Source organism: Neodiprion fabricii, chromosome 3, assembly GCF_021155785.1.
Source record: "Neodiprion fabricii isolate iyNeoFabr1 chromosome 3, iyNeoFabr1.1, whole genome shotgun sequence".
Classification (NCBI taxonomy): Eukaryota; Metazoa; Arthropoda; class Insecta; order Hymenoptera; family Diprionidae; genus Neodiprion; species Neodiprion fabricii.
This window is the reverse complement of record NC_060241.1, coordinates 11,013,523-11,030,730: the sequence shown is the minus strand read 5'-3', so window position 1 is coordinate 11,030,730 and position 17,208 is coordinate 11,013,523. Positions and strand designations below refer to the sequence as shown.

The 17,208-nt window shown below is 37.2% G+C and overlaps 3 protein-coding genes across 3 annotated transcripts in view; all 3 read left to right on the top strand.

Annotated features, from left to right (window-relative positions):
- The window catches only part of LOC124178536 (sodium-dependent dopamine transporter), a 420,680-nt gene that overhangs the window by 42,952 nt on the left and 360,520 nt on the right, over positions 1–17,208 (top strand). The gene's annotated exons all lie outside the window — the stretch shown is intronic.
- On the top strand, positions 4,309–7,966 carry LOC124178541. Its single transcript, XM_046561977.1, has 2 exons — positions 4,309–4,749; positions 5,319–7,966. The coding sequence occupies exons 1-2, from the start codon at positions 4,739–4,741 to the stop codon at positions 6,703–6,705; spliced, it is 1,398 nt and encodes a 465-aa protein (XP_046417933.1). The 5' UTR covers positions 4,309–4,738; the 3' UTR covers positions 6,706–7,966.
- LOC124178540 lies at positions 8,096–10,897 on the top strand. Its single transcript, XM_046561976.1, has 3 exons — positions 8,096–8,978; positions 9,517–9,907; positions 9,977–10,897. The coding sequence occupies exons 1-3, from the start codon at positions 8,151–8,153 to the stop codon at positions 10,279–10,281; spliced, it is 1,524 nt and encodes a 507-aa protein (XP_046417932.1). The 5' UTR covers positions 8,096–8,150; the 3' UTR covers positions 10,282–10,897.

The following is a 17,208-nucleotide window of genomic DNA, read 5'->3' as shown; positions in this document are numbered from 1 at the left end:
ACTTGAAGGCTTGTTTGTGTTCATTAAAATGATAATCAAGCAATTCTTTGTTCACTAGAACAAACATGCCATCATCGTCCACGATGATACATTCCACTGAATGAAATAGGGGACCCTCTACGCCGGGTACCATTACTATCGTGTCTTTCTTTATTGATTCACCTTTGTACTTCATCCAGCTCGCAAGGTAGATATGATCTTGTAAGTAGACAATAATATATCGGGCAAAGAACACTTTTCAGATACATCTTTCACGATGAATATTTTCTTGGGACCCATAGTACAAGAAGGAAATCAGAGATGACAGGATCGAACATGTGGAAACATCACAGTAGCTAAATATGAAAATTATTAGGTAATACTCACACGTACCTTTTCCGTGCGTTCCACGATATTTAAATAAAAACTTGTACAAACTTACGAAAATTGTGGATGCAGCCACTCGCCGTGAGTGCTAATATGAAACTGAGCATTTGGTAACGCCGCATCAAACTTCTCAAAACGCTGTGCAGCAGTCTCCAAATATTGCACTAAAGGCTGGTGGCGGCTATACTGTATGGGAATCTTTACTATACGAGTAGTTCGAACTCATAGACATATGGTTACGGATACAATGTTGCTCAAACATCGTTTAGAATGCTGTGTTGGTGAACACCTAGGCTTCACCTGTATGGCGATGATTAGTATACAGATTGCATCTAGTCCTAGGATTATTAGAAATTATGTCATAATTCCCAACCTAGTATTTTGTCTGCCATGGTATATTGGAATCATCATCCTTGTACAGCAAGTATTAAAATACTTTACGTATAACTTCCACAAATTTTGGCGTTGTATTTCTCAGTGATATGATACACATTATTCTGTTGTCAAGTAAAACTTACATACAATTTTTGAAATACGTATAACAATTACTATGGTACCCTGTCAAAAGTTCGTTCCTAGGTTTATAGCGACGTTATCTATAGAAATAGCAACGATCGTCATAATCAAAGTATATGACGCGATTGCTATACGAAGTATGAGAAAATTTTTTATAAATTTCTGTCCGTGTGTATGGTATAATTGTAATGTAAGTCCTCTTTCTCTTGTTAAGATTTGTATAAGTAAATTGCCTTTCTTAGTTTAATCTGTCTGTATAAGTTGTCTCTCCCTAATTTAAATAGTTAAATACTCTCTCACTTTAATTTTATATATTTCGATGAAGCTTTGTCATTTTAAATGTCACAATGGTTTCACTTATCTTTTGGTTACCAGTAGCGTAGGTCAGTTGATGTTTTCAATGGCGACACGTCCGTCGAAATCGGAAATTAATGTTATTTCATTTTCTAATATATCTCAAAAGGTTTAATGTGAAACTTCTTACTGATTTAGTGATTATTCAACCAATTTCTTCGTTTGAATGTGTTTTGTGAGAAAGGTACTGTATAATTATTATCAAAGTCAACATTTTTCAAAATATAGACGACACTTATCGTTATAATTTATAAGTTATAAGTAGTTACGAAAATTCGTCACGTTGTGCTTTGAAGAGAGGTATGTGGAGAGAGAGCGCTCGTCTCCGAGAGAACAAGTGTAAAATTTAAGAAGTCGGACACTACGTGATGTATACTGCGAGTCAATTATCACTGAGTACTTGTTTAGGTTTGAGGCGAGGATATTTAAATTGTAAAATGCACTCTAGGGTAGTTTATCACCCTGAGCATACTGCCGCGTACATTTTTTATTCTTTCATTAGAAACGGGATTCTACAGCATGGGATCTCTTCGTTATTCTCCAATGCAGCGATTCATATGTATAGAAATGCAATTCGTGACATAGTTCATTTGAAGTATGTCAATCCTACGATAAATACAAACTATGATTGTTTCCAAAGGACAATTGCAATTTTTTGTTTATTTTATCGATCTCAAAAATGAAAATACATGACATGAAAAAATGAAAGTGCTATTGATTTGTTCAAAAAATATGGATATTCGGGTATCATGAACATCGACAAAAGATGAGAAATTAATTGTAAAAGAATTTTTTTTAAAGTACGGTCTACATTTTTTCTTCTTCAGTTTTATTTATAAAAACTCATTGAAATTTAGTAAAATTGTATGAAAAGTATGGTGAATCGGCGATCGAGTTGGCAAGTATGTCGAAACATTTTATTACTCTCGAGCTAGTGTTTAAAATTATACTTCATTTATTAAAATGGTTAATACGGGAAAACACAAGAAGAGGTCCCTTAGCGAAATCAGGAGAAAATAAAAGACTACGCAATGAAGGAGTTAAAATCGTTCGTGCTGAAGTGATTGCCAACTCAACATCCACATGATGTAACAAATAGGGAGTCGGACGAAGAGAAAAAAAAATGACAACAATTGTCAAGATAAACTGTTAATTTTATTGAAAAATAAAATCAATAAAAGGAGAAAGAATTAGGGGAGCTGTGCGAGAGACGAATCGTATCCTTAATAAATAGGTCAGACCTACACGAAGGCGGGATAAGGATTAAGAAATACAGATCTAAAATGCCGGATGTCACAGGAGAGGTGAAAAGAAACCCTGACCTTGCGAATGTGCCCAAGCATCTCCAACAACCTTAAAACTCTCCTGCGTGGGCGTTTATGCCTGCAGATAGATATGACATTTACACTTACATGTGTATATTTCAAGTACTATTTACGTATACATTTACACGTACACTTATGTATACATGTTCGTACGTGAAATAGCAAAATATATGCAAAACTAAGCGCCTGGATCTGTTACAGACGATCCTGAACTAGATTTCACTGATCAGATCAGAGATACCAAGCAAGAAAGCTCTGAAGTATTTACGAGTCAAAGCAAGATCCATCGGCTTCAGGAGGATTGACTTATCTGTGGACCCTATAACAAAGATCAGAGCCAGATGGTCAGACTGCACAAGTTGGATCAACGGATCAATCAGTATTTACGACTCGGTCAATCCAAATTGAAACTGAAACACAAGACAAAATTGTGGATTCAGAATCAACAGTAATTCTGTACGATGACATTATTAAAATAATTGGCAAAGAACCAGAAGCTAGAGAAACTTGTCTAAAAATTCACTGAAACATTCCAAATCGATGGAACGCCTGGCTAACATCTGGGCTGAACAAAGAAACAAAAGACGACATGCTAAAGAATTATCTGCGAGCTGGTTCTTGCCTCTTATTGTTAGATCTACCTCTCCCCAGGACTCAATCCTGAAACGGCATCTCCTTTAAATGAAGCGGCTCTGAAACGAGATAAATATTTTAGTGTTACATAGAAATTAGCAGTGTCCAGTTTATCAGCTCTCGTTCCAGCGATTACCCGGCTCTTAGAAAATGAGAAGGTAGATTCAAAATTGATACCACGTAATATTTAGGAAGCATCTATGATCCAGGCTATACTGCATCGGCTACAATCAATTGCTCGCAGTGCTTATATCCTACTTAACCTAACAAAGCAGGTAACGCCGTCACTGTAAGAAAGAGAAGCACTCACCTACTCGGGGAGAAGCTTGGGGGAAAAATTAAAGAAATAAAAGTAATGGACAAATCGAGCCAGGATTTAAAAATTCGTAATACAAAGAAAATCAACCCAGCCAGTTTGGGAAACTGGAAAGGCCCGTCAGTATATCCAAGATCGACTGCATTGACGTTCTACAAATTGAAACCACAACAGGAGTCCGTTACTTCGAAGAATTAATCGAAACGACCAAGTCAGCACAGATTCTATCAGCCCCAGAATCAGCTTTCATCGTCAACACGAGAGCATAAACAAATCACAGAAACGTCAAGTGATTACCAAGATTAGGTAAAACTAGCAGGGAGACTCGGATATTTTCGATGGCGTGGGTACAAATTACATCAGATAATTATATTCTGCAATGCGTTTTGGGTGATAACATTAAATTCAGTGAGAAACCGCATCAGGGATCTCTCCCGAAGGAAAGAATTTGTTTTTCTCAGGAGCGATCGAAAAGTGCTCAGATACTCCAGATCAGTATTTCAGTCAAGGTATTTCGTCCAACATAATATAATGAAATTGTCTTCGCCTCGACAGCACTTGACCCAGGTCACGTCGAGTAGAAGCAATTCTAAATAAAATATAATTCTGTACAAATTGTCAATAATCTTGTTAAATTATTAAACAAATAGAAGGGAGTGAGTTGCTTTTGTTTCCATAGTTTAAGAGTTATAACTCGGTAAACGTTGCACCGCGTAATTATAAGTGAAAATGTTGCTCATCGTACACGGAAAATATTTCGCAACACATAAAACGGCAAAAAAAGATTATAAATAGCGAGGGGTTTATCACTCATGTAATAGTTGGGACAGCTGCAAATGTAATGTCCATGCAATGGTATGTAATCTCAGTACAATACCATGAAATATTCGTGTAATATCATGCAATAGTAGTGTAACGCCGTGTAATACTGTGCGATAGTTATGTAATACCCTGTAATAGTCATGCAATATCATGCAAATACCATGTAATAGTCGTGTAATATTATGTAATGGTGGTTGCAATAGTCATGAAATACCATGAAATACCTGTGTAATACAGCATGTAATAGTCATGTAATACCTGCGCGCGCAGTACCAAGCGCATGCGCTTTACAGTGTTTACCGGATTCGTGACATAACCTTGAAATTCGTATTGGCAACTGTTTGTATAACCTATGGACCGTTATTTCTCGACTTGATTGTGTGAGTCTGCCGGCTACAACACGTGAATGACGGAAAGGTACGTACTTAATTTAATCTGTCGCTTAGATCTGGCAAATATTCAATTATTTCTTGCTGACCTGTACAAAAGTTACAGGCAATTGAATTTCAGCGGTTTTTGTTATATAAATATAAGTAAATATACCTTAGCATGGGTGACGTGATATTGTTGTAATTTCCGATCCGTTGTATTGCTTCTAAGTTTGCGTCAATCCAAGAGAAAAGAAAGAATATGACCTAATTTTTTTACCACCTACCAATTTATGAAATGAAAAATAAAAGAAAAATCCTAACTGTCGCATAGTGCAGGACAGAATCATCTACAAGTGCTCAAAAATTGTGACACACTATCAATTATTTCAATTAAATTCCAAATAGATTCAATAATTATGCGTTTTTCAATTGACTTCATGAAAACATACGATTTCGTTGAAAGTTCTAAGAAATCAGATCTCTATCAGTTTGTCCTGGTTCCTTACTCATTGTTCATTCCAGAAGTGTCACAAATTGTACTATATTTTGGAATCAATCACTCTAGTTGACATTCACAATGTCAGCAGGTAACTGTGATGTTTGATCTAAAACTAGCTTGGAGTTAGGCATGGAGGAATCAGCGAGCAAGGCAGAAAAGGAGAGTATGGCGAAGACCATCGCTGGAAATGTTAAAGAACAAAAGTTTTGGGTCGTAATTAGGAAGGAACTTGGAGTTGATCCACCGTTGTACCTGAAGCATCTCCTCACCTGTCTGGGTTTCGATTCAGCGGCCGCTCTGAAAAACCTTTCAAGCGAAGCCTTTCTAGAAATGGAGAAATTTGCCCAAACTGACATGCTGGGATTGTTAGGCGAAGATGGTTACACAAAATCAGACTTCTTCGGTATCTACAGTAATACACCTGAACAATTCCGCATACTACGAGGACATAGGTTTTGCCTCTTCGAAATTCAGAAGTATATTATAGAAAAGGGGTTGAACCATTTTGCTACGGCCGAACAGGATATTAATGAAAAATTAACTAACATCAAAGCAAAAAAAGAAACCAAGGAAACGCTAAAAGCTGTATCGGGAAAAAAATCAGATCCACAGTCACGAAAATCACAGGACTTATTGAGTGAAGAAGATCAATTATACATGCTCATTAAAAATTGGTTTTCTAAGCAACCAGATGGTGAAGAAACCTTCAAAGATTATTTAGAAAGCCCTAAAAATCGGTATATAGAGGTATCTGTCAAAGAAGACGTTGACGAAGAAATTACCTATTCGGGGAAAATATCGTGTTGCCTGTGTAAAACTAAAATTACCGCGCATAAAGCCGAATACGGGAAATCAGTACCGAGGAAAACTCGTTGGGTATGTCAAAATTTTATGAAGCACGTAAAGGAAAAACATTTGACTTTGAACCCTGTGGAAAATTCGAAGGAAAATTTATTTCCTCGCAAGCATAACAATAGCAATAAAATTGATACAAAATCGGGTCAGGCGGAAAAAAATACAGCAAATGTTCTCAAAAACGTCGTCGCTAACACTACAGCTTTTACTTCTAGTTGTAAAAAGGTTCAACCCGAGGTTCAACCACTTATTACGGATGTATTCGATAAAGGCACCAATGACAATGATAACTGGAATACAAATGCTAGTTTGAGCGACAGTATCGCAAACAAGAACCAGAAGCTCGGCCAAAATTTACCAAGAATTATCGAAGACGTGAAATTAGTCACACCCGTTGAAATAAGAAGGGATATTATTAAAATTGAAAAAAGCAGGGGAAAAAGGCATATTACTAGAGAAATTGAGAGTGATGACGAAACGGAAGCGAAACCTACTAAACGGTCGAAAAATCGAATTGAAAGCGATGAAGAACTCGAAGTATCTGCACGTGACAAGCCAAATGATGAATCGGATGTTAGATCACAAGCTGTGATAGTTGAAAGTACAAATGATGAGTTACAGGGGGAATTCAACCTCGGAATAATGTAAAAGGGGTTCTTTGTTCCGAGAAAATTCTATCAACCCCATTGACTAGTAATACCAAAAATACTAAGACTATAGATACAAAAAGTTCCGACTGTGAAAAAAAAATTAAAAAAGATCTAAGAACTAGAAGTGACAAATCCTACCGACAAAGAGTGAAGAGTATTACTACAGAGAGAACGATTCCATATTATTTTCCAACATTGAACGAAATGGAATTGCTGTTGAAATATAATGCAGAATTAAAGGATTGCGTGAAAAATTTATTAGCACAATCGGCATCGAAAAAATTAACGAAGTCTTGTCCAACAGTCAATGAAAACAGTAAAAGTAACTTGTTAGTACGAAAATTGATGAGAATTTCTGACAAACAAAGTCAGGCCGAATCTTGCGGGAACAGATACGATTGCACAGTGAAAAAGTTTGCATCGTATATTTTCATGATTGGTGGAAGATTGTCGTACGAAACGTTATGCGCGAACTTGCCTCTACCATCCCCCTCATCTGTCAGTCGGTATTTGTTAGAAAACGGACCAGACATCATTGAAGGGCAGCTTCGATTGCAGGAATTGAAAAATTACTTAATCAAGGCCGACCTGCCTCTAGTCATATGGGTAAGCGAAGATGCGACGCGTATTACTGGCACCGTGCAATATGACCCAAAAACTAACCAATTAATTGGGTTGGTATTACCAACAGATAAAAATGGAATGCCTAAGTGCAAATCTTTCATGGCAACGTCACCAAAAGTAATGGAAGAAACGATGCAAAATATTCCAATTGCTTCTTTGGCGTACACAATTATGGCACAGCCTTTACAAAAAAATGCGGCGTCATTTTGTCTGTGCATATTTGGAACCGACAATAAATTCACAGCCGAACACGTGCTTAACAGATTCCAATTTATTTACGAACAATGTCAGCAATTCGGAATAAGAGTATTAGGATTTTCTTCGGATGGTGATCCAAGATTGTTAAAAGCGATGAGGATTGAAAGCCAAATAGGTATTTCGAATCTTGATTTACTCTTTGGTAAAGAAAATTGGACATGGTTCAACAGTGAATTTTGCAGTGAGTACTTTGTTTGCCAGGATACTGTACACATTGGTACAAAGCTAAGAAATCGCTTCATCAAAAACTCAATTGTTCTGCCGATGGGAAACAATATAGCGACTGTTAGTCACCTGAAACTATTGATACAGTCACAATCTAAAGACAAACACCAGATAACTTATTCTGACTTGGACCCAAAGGATAAAATGAATTTCCCTTCTGTTCAAAAAATATGTCAAGAAAATGTCAGAAAATTACTCAATGATACAGTACCTGGCAGCGAAGGAACATGTCAGTATTTGAAAATACTACATAACACCGTAGTTTCATACATCGGTTCTGAATTAACGCCGTTGGAAAGAATATTTAGCATCTGGTATTCTGTGTTTTGTTTAAGGATGTGGCGTGCATGGATTTCGGCAAATGACAGTTACACTTTGGGCAAAAATTTTATAACTTCCAACTGTTACACATGCATTGAAATAAATGCTCATACGCTTATTGACGTCATCATACGCCTGAGAGATTCGGACCAACCAGAACTCTTCCTGCCATCTTTATATAGTAGTCAACCATGTGAAAGCTTTTTCCGACAAGTCCGTTCAATGTCATCCACGTACTCGACTATTGTCAACTGCAGCATGATGGACATCATTCATCGTCTCAATAGAATTCAAGTACAAAATGAAATCATCATCGAAGAGTCAGAAAATATTATATTTCCAAGATTTAGGGAGAGAAAAAGTGTAATCAATGTCAACACATATCCACTACCTTCTAATCAAGAAATACAGAAAACCGTTGAAGACGCGAAATGTCGAGCTATTGAAGATCTCGGGAACCTTGGTATATTTTTCAACAATATCTTATGTACACTGCCTTTTTCTGCAAAGTCTATTCAACTAGACTCAGACGACGAATCTGACAGCGAAGAAATCAGCGAGGAAACGGAGAGCGCAAATGAAGACACTATATCTGCAGAACTTGAACATGATATGATTACGTTGCAGTCTGTAACAGGAACTTTGGAACTCAAAAATTACTCCACCCAAACAGTTCAACTAAATGAAACGAGTCCATTTGCAGTCGTGCGTGATTCGTCGCAAGCCGAATACGTCGTTAGAAAATCGTCCATTTGTTGGCTGCTTAATAAAACCAAGCACCGTTTAAGTAGCGACAGACTTCAGAGAGTACGAGAAATCGAACTGCCGCATTTGTCCAAGAAGGTACTTATTAGCTTGATATTAACTCTTCCTAAATAAGTAATGAATATCTTTCCTTATGACCCAGACTCATTAAAATACTGCGGAAAATGTCCTACCTACACCTAGAAAAAAAATATAATGCAGCATTATTCTATGGTAAATGTATAACCCCAACGAATAGAGTTGTATAATTTATGCGGCAATTGGTTGAGATTCTAAATTTTTAGGAGGTTGAAGTTCGTAACGTTAACGAGACGATACAATTTGAAGAAAATCGCTATTTTGCAACTTTAGAATTTTTTAGAAATGCAGTAATCAATAAATAGTGGCTTGAATCAAGCAAAGTCAACCCACATCAGAACTACAGCCTCTGTAAAGCAATTACGAAGTTGAAAAACATAGTTTTTTTTCAAATAATGTGTCGTTACGTTAACGTTACGAACTTCAACCTCATAAATTTTTTAGATTCCATCATTGGCACATCCTGTCGTTGTGATGACTACAAAAAGTGTTAATTTTCAACTTCTTGGTTCTCCGTATAATGTTATTGTTTTTCTAGGAATCAGCTACTAGATCAAATACTGTCGAAGAGAATCCGGAAATAAGTATAGGGACATGGATGCTTTTTAGAGAAGACACTGAGGCAGAAACGAAATACAGAGTAGGCCTTGTTCTTGGATTCGTCTATCTAACTGGAAAAACAGACCCACAAAGAGAATACTCCAGATTAAGCGCTGACGTCAATAATGAAAGTATTGGCGTACTATGTACCTGGTATAGATTAATAAGTTCTAGTCTCCGTCCGGCACCAGTGGGGTCACATGATTACAAATGCATTTCTGGATATATGCGAACTTTACCAACACCACAGATAGTTGATGGGCATATTTTTTATTCGGATTTAGTTTTGAAACTAATCCTCGAGATTATTCCTACAACTTCACTCCAAGGTAATACTGCTGTGAAAAAATTTCATTTGAAATCATTGCACGTCTGGTTACAACGTTTTGAATTTTCAGGTAAAGATGCAAATATCGGAAATTTTGTGCTGATCGAATTTCTCACCAAAAAAACCAAAAAATACTACATCGGCGTTGTTAAAAGTATCCAATCAAGAGACAGAGATTGCGAGGAAGATTATGAAGTCAAATTCATGCGAAAAGTGACGAATTCGTCGAGCTCCATATTCGTTTTTCCAGATGTGGACGATACAAGTTATGTAACAGGAGATCAAATAAAGCTAATTCTGAGCAACCCGAAAATTGACCGAAGACGTCATCATGTATTCAGTGATTCTGATTTGTTAGAGTACGCTGTGATTTAAAAGTTAATTGAAGATCGTCTCAATTGCTAAAAAATATATATAATTATGTATCGTTAACCTCTCCAGAGTACTATTAGCATAAATATACAGAGAATATTATTATAATATATAAATTATGGTTGCGTTGAATTATTCTTTACTATATTTAAAGGTTGATTTGCAAATTTTATTATGAAATTTAGAGGGTAAAAGAGGTTATAAAAAAATAGTTGCAATAAACTATTTAATGTAATTCAAGCAAGACTTCAGGGATGCAATTAATGACAGTGAGACAAAAACCATTGTTAATAGGTATACTGAGAAATACTCATCTTACAGTAATATAATGTGTATCTATATAAATATATAATAGTCATGTAATAGTCTTGTAATAGTTGTATAATTAGTATGCAATAGTCATGCAATGGTCATGTAATTCATGTAATACTATGTGTAATACATATGCAATACGTATGTAATACTTGTGCACTATCTGTGGAATACGTGCAATACTTATGGGATACTTATGCAATACATGCAATACTATTGTAATCCCTATGCCATACATGTAATACCAGTGTAATAACTATGTAATATGTGAAATACATATGCAATGGTGTCATACTTGGGACAGTCATTATGAGAGTGGTAAGCCCCTCGATAAATAGTGTAAAAAACTGCTGATAATTTATAGTTCTCTCTTACTTGCATGGGGATAGAAGGTTTTATCATCAAAAAGTTTCAATGTAGCATGGTACAATAGTTTTACAACACTTTATATCATAAAAATTTATCATAAAAACAATAATAATAATACCGAGACCGAGAAGGTGGAGAAGGGGATAACAGAGTTCAATGGATGCAAATTAATTTTGTAAAATAAAAAACGAATAACACCTGTCATAACACTAATTTAATATTTTATCAACCGTTAACGATAGGTATTTAGCAACAACCATTCTGGTAAAAGTTTGTCATGCTATTAATAAAAATCTATGCACTATAAAGGAAAATGTTCAAGATAAAAGTTTCGTAGAATTTTATTACCCACAAGAAAGACATGTACCGTATTTGTCGTATGATGCACGGTTCACAAGATATTTAATAAAACGTGTTTTCCAAGATAGCGGCTAAAGCTCAGCCTTCTACATCCCGCCAACCATAATTTATATCCAGGGGACACCCCGCGAACATTTTCAAGCAAGATAATGAATTCTGTAGAAGATTACAGAAAAAAAGTACCTCGCTCTTGGACTAGTCAATGCGTGGCATTTTGTATATGCGTGACAGTTTGTACAAGGGAACGAAAAAATTAATGTCATCAACAATCTCGATAAGTGGATTAACATGGGTAGAAGAAAAACACAATTTATAACTGATAATAATGAAATTGTGAAAAAATGTTTGCGTATGGAAAAGTTTCGAGAATATCAACAAAACACTCTTGAAAGAACAGTAGATAATTCAAGTTAATTGCAGTCAATTATACATGGTTCTTTTCACCAAGGGGACACGAGATTTTCACCACCTAGTAGAGGGAAGTTATGCACGGCTAATATATAACCAAAAGATTATTTATTTCTGAATGAGCAAGAATTTTTTGTAGTGGCGAAATATATGAAAAAAGAGATTCGGCCACAGTACGTGCGACAGCACGCGATGATTTGATACTAGTCTCTGTCAAAAACCCAAAAATATCACAGCAAAATACTCTTACAACGTCAAGAAACGGCAGAAATCCGAGAACGCTCGAAAGAGGTATACTCGACACACAGAGTGTAGAAACGGCCAATAAACTGTAGCTAAATGCCAACAATAGAATCTTCCACGAAGTGGGCAGAAAGTGTAAAGAAAACCATCTCCCACAAAGCGAGCAGCAGATGTCAAACAATGCCCACCTCCTTTTTAACACATAGGATAACTGATCAAAGCAATCCGCGTCTACTTTGGAATCATTGTATATTACACTAGTCTGCAACAAAATCCTCCTTCAAAAAACTATGTCATAAATATGAAGATTTTGATGCTCTGGATCTGTTCCCGATGGTCGATTTTTTCTATCACGTCTCAATTTTTCGATATGAATTTTTTTCCGAAGTATCATAACTTAGGGTTTTTCTTTTAATTTGTTTTATGCGTTAACATTTTAAACAACGTATATACATACGAAATAGGTTTTAGCTAGTCGTAAGAGAAAGGAGGAAAATGGTCAGCAGCAATGCTTGCTGATTTTTGTTGGTCGATTCGCCGAGAAACTTCGATGGAAGCGATGAAAAGAAAAAAAAATACAAAATAACTTGAATTATATTACCATAATAAGATGAATATACTGATATTTATATAACTTGTGACTGTAAAATTAGCATTTTTCGCTGTAAAATTTAGACCGTAGTCTTTTTTCACTTTTTTGTAATTGTTGTTATTTTGATAATATCGCTTTATAATTAAATGAACATTGTATTTAAAATCTATGTGCTGTATTTATTTGCATGTTAAATTTCGTGTTTAGAGCACCAACTATGATGTTATCATGCATGAAAACAATACGGACAAAAAAAGAATTTTTTTTTTGCAGACCAGTGTTATTATTCATTCTGGCCTTCCTATGTCTAAGTTAGTCGTAGCCCAGATACTGGCTCATTTTCTTTAGGCTTATACGAAACGAGAATGTTCATTGGCTCGAGAGCACATTCAGCTGATCTCACATTACCGGCTTTTAACATATCTGTAGGAATTGTTTTTGTCTATTCTGTTTTTCCGACGATCTCTGAAGAATACTCGTCTGACATGCTCTGCACAATTTACACTGATGTAAACCAGCTGTCACGCAACATATTTCGCTTGATTCCATGAAGTAGCTTTGATAACGAGCGTTTGATTTAAAATGTCGGCTTAGTCTCCTGATTTTCAATAGTAACCTGTCCACGTAAGCTTTAGCGTTATATGTGGAAAACGTTTCCGCACCATTTAGCACGGCGATTTCCATGCTATATGTCACTGGATTTCCAGATATGTACATTTTAAAACGATAGCGTCCTCGAACCGGGGGGTTATTCATTTCAACTTTCGATGCACAAGTGACTCTGTGACTCCGGATGATTACTGATGATTTCAAATGATTTCATCTGATTTTTTAGATTTTACATCATTTCACGCGAATACACATGATTTCATAGGATTTCGTATTGATTTCAAGCGAATCGTATATGATTTCACGCTGCTTGAAAATCATTTCAACTCGATTTATACGGGATTTTATGTGATTTCATATGTTTTATTGTGATTTCACCTGATTCTATGGGATTGTATGCGATAAATTTGATTCTAAATAATTTCAGGTGCCTTCGTGCAAGCTTATACTGATTTGATAATGTGATGATTTCGAGGATTATTTCTTCTCGTAATTTTCTATGCTCGGTTCTATAATATCATATGATATAATCTTTCTGATATGGTTAACAATTGTTATGAATTCATATTGTAACCTTCTATGACGTTGCAAAAATTAATAAGGATTCGAGAGCTTATTTAATGAGACAAATTAAAGGCGCAAATAAAATGTTGTGAAAAAGCTTTAATAGCAGAGAACGTGTTTCTAGTTTAAAGTTTGAAACGAGACTGTTTTTATAATAATGTTGGTTGACGCAGCAACCTTATTCTTTTTAAAGACATAAGAAGTTTATAAACTGATTTTATCTATGATGATTACTAGATCATTAAAAGGGGGTAAGACGGGTGACCTCACTCTTTGTAACAATATGATAACTGCTAAGGTGATTACCTGTGACATCGCCTAGTTTTACTTATCTGTAGCATGCTACGTTTCGATTTTAATTTGTGTGTTTTGAAGTATTGCCATGGTAAGTTACACTATAGTTGTATAACAAGGCCGGTTCTGGATAGAAACACCTTCTTTACCGACCAAGCCGACTAATTCGTCTATCCGTGCATCCCAGACGCAAACCCTTGAAGGTTACCCCCACTCTCGTGAGATAAAATGTGCTCTGCCGACCGCTCGTCGGTAAGAAAATCTCCCAAATGACCATGATCGTCGGTAAAAAATCCTCCAAATGACCATGATTGTCGGTAAGGAATCCTCTAAAGGACCATGATCGCTGGTAAAAAATGCCTGAAATTGCAGTAGTATTCCCCTTTGTGGGATGAATTGTGCTCTTTGTCGGTAAAGAAAATCGTGCCATCGAGCGGGATCGATAACTGCATTACCGAGCGCACTCCGTGAATCCTCAGGCGTTCAAGCGGACCCCGTGAATCCGCGAACGTTCGACCGAGAATCCTGGCATGTGTCAGGTTTTGAGAGCTTCCAGAAGGTTCGAGAAGATTCTCACGGCCTTTAACGAATGTTGACTGACAAACAATGCGTTCGATAAGTTTCGACTTGACGACGGGCGGTCCGGGACCGTGAGAAAGAGCTTCTTTGACCCTGAAAAATTCTCGGAATCGTTAGACGAAAACAATTCTCGGAATCGTCCGACGAGCTTCAACTTGAGGGCGAGCGGCCTGCGGACAACGGATTGCGGTGCGACGTTGAATTTTACATAGGTAGCAAGGTTGAATGTTACATAAGCTTTGTATTGAAAAAAATTCCCTCTTAAGAGCCAAGGTAGAGGTGTGAAATTAATTCATGAATATTCTTGAAAAAACAGTTTTATTGAGTACAATTTTTAGGGTACAGTTGACAATTACTTCACACCGATAGTACAATAATTTTATTCAACAGTATCATAACCAGGATGATATATTCGCCAGGAATGCAGGACCGTTCTTGTAGACGCTTCTGCGCAGTAAAACAAATCGTACACCCTCGCCGTTCGAACAGTATGATGATTTTGTAGCTGATTTTCAAATATCAAAACGTTTTGTGCTGCACAGATTGCGTTGGGTATTGTATGCACGTCACATCTTAGAGACACAGCTGAAGTTTTTTGCAAGATTTGAAGCGACGGACAGTCAAAGTCCAGCATATCGATGATTTGAACTTTGGGGACAATTTTGAGCAACCAATCTCGTTTTTCTTCTCCTTTTGCGTACACGCTTTCAGCTTTGCACAACCTGTCTTCAATGGTCCAATAAACTTCCTCAAACGGTATGGTTTCACAGCTCCAAGGTAAACCGTAAAAATCGCGTTCTAACCAAGAATTTCGGCTTTTGTATTTGACGTCCAAACAATCCCATTTATGAGGTGGCTTGAAGAAAAACATTGATGGAAATGCTTCCGAGTAGATTGAAATTATAGCCTATTCTTTCAATGTGAAGGTATTGTTGAAGGTCTACGGAAGCCTTGTATGTCAACGATAAGCTCCATCTTTGAACTGTGCGAGATGGTGGGAACGAGTCAGCTTTTATACCAACTTTTTCACCCCACCACTGAGCGGGTTGTATTCGACAATACGATCGTGAACAATCAAGCAGTACGCCGATGTTTCAGCGGGAAAGTTGGCTTTAGCTTCAAATTCAAGACGGATGTCGACAGGTTCGTACTTCAAAGATTCGTTTCGTTTTGGACAGTCGATAACGAATAAGGGGACGTCTCGAAGGAATTCACTCTTTATCAACAACGGCTCGGGGTTCTTGTCGTAGTGGAAGGCTTGGAAGTTTGCGTACATCTCGTACAGAAGCGCGTACAGATTGCGGCTCTTGTTGAGGTTCAGGTTACCGTACGGATAAGATTGAGAGTTTAAAAATAGCTTGACGTCCGTGATATTGCAATGATTGAAATGACTTGGGTTCTTGCCGGTCTTGTTCTTTCGACTTGTTTGGAAACCCAAAATGACTTACCGAGGTTTTTCAAGCCGAGTGGAAGTTTTCACAGTCCAAACGTGTTTCGATGTTGTGGGAAGTAAGGGATATTCGTATAATTCCCAACTGCGGAAGCTCATCGGAATAGGCGGATCTTTCTGAATGAAATTTGGTGGGTCAACTTTTTCTGATCCGCGAGTTTCAAATACGGTATTAACCATTTCACTGCATTGATCGTGATTTTGAATTCCGCCTTTTGAGTCTGCATGATTGCGTTGATGTCATTTTTTGATCTTGTCGAAATTAACTCATGTTTCGCGTTGACAACGATCTTACGGTAGTCTTCGGCAAAACCCAATATCATGCTGAGCGGTATCAGTACGTCAAAATTACCCTTGGCATCGGTTAATTTTTTCTGCTCTTCTACATCAAGCCATCCAGAGTTCTCCACCAGCCGAGTCTGACCAGGGTGCGGGGAAGCGTGACCCTTTATGAGACTTTCCAAGCCAACGTTCTTGCTTCTACCAATCTCAACTGCATTAATTTCGTAGCGAATTTCTTCAGGAAAATTACAGATCGCGTTGTTTACGAGCTGTGTGTTCACAGTAGCTGTACCATCAGGTTTGAGGAGTCGTCCATGGATATGTACCGAACTTTTGCTGGGTAATATGCATAAATCCTGATGCTGGTAGCGACGTGGTAGCATCTCATCTAGTTTTTTGAAAGACGGAGACCAACACCTGTTTTGTATGGTTTCATACGAAGCCCTTTGCCCAACGCGATAGCTTCCATAGTTTTGTTGTGTCGTTTGCTCTCTCCCAGTTCTCGTTTAGCAGCACCTGCATCGTTCGCAGCCTTTGCTACACCTGCTGCACCACCGACTAACGCACCCGTAGCGCTGAGACTGGCAAAAAAAGCTATGAGAAAAGGTAGAAAACCACCGACTTTTAAAGGTACTGGTAGGACGCGGGGTGTTCGCACTTTACATTTACCACCCGCTTTTTTAACGGCGTTTTCAGCTCCCTTCAGCGCAGATTCGATAGTTACTTTTGCATCGTTGCTTGGAACCATAGAACGTTTTGCAGCATTTATAATTTTTCTCAAAATCACATTTTTTGATTTTCGAATTCCCATTCCGAGTTTTTATTTTACTTTCATTGTATTAGCTATTGCCCAAGAGGCTGCCTTTTC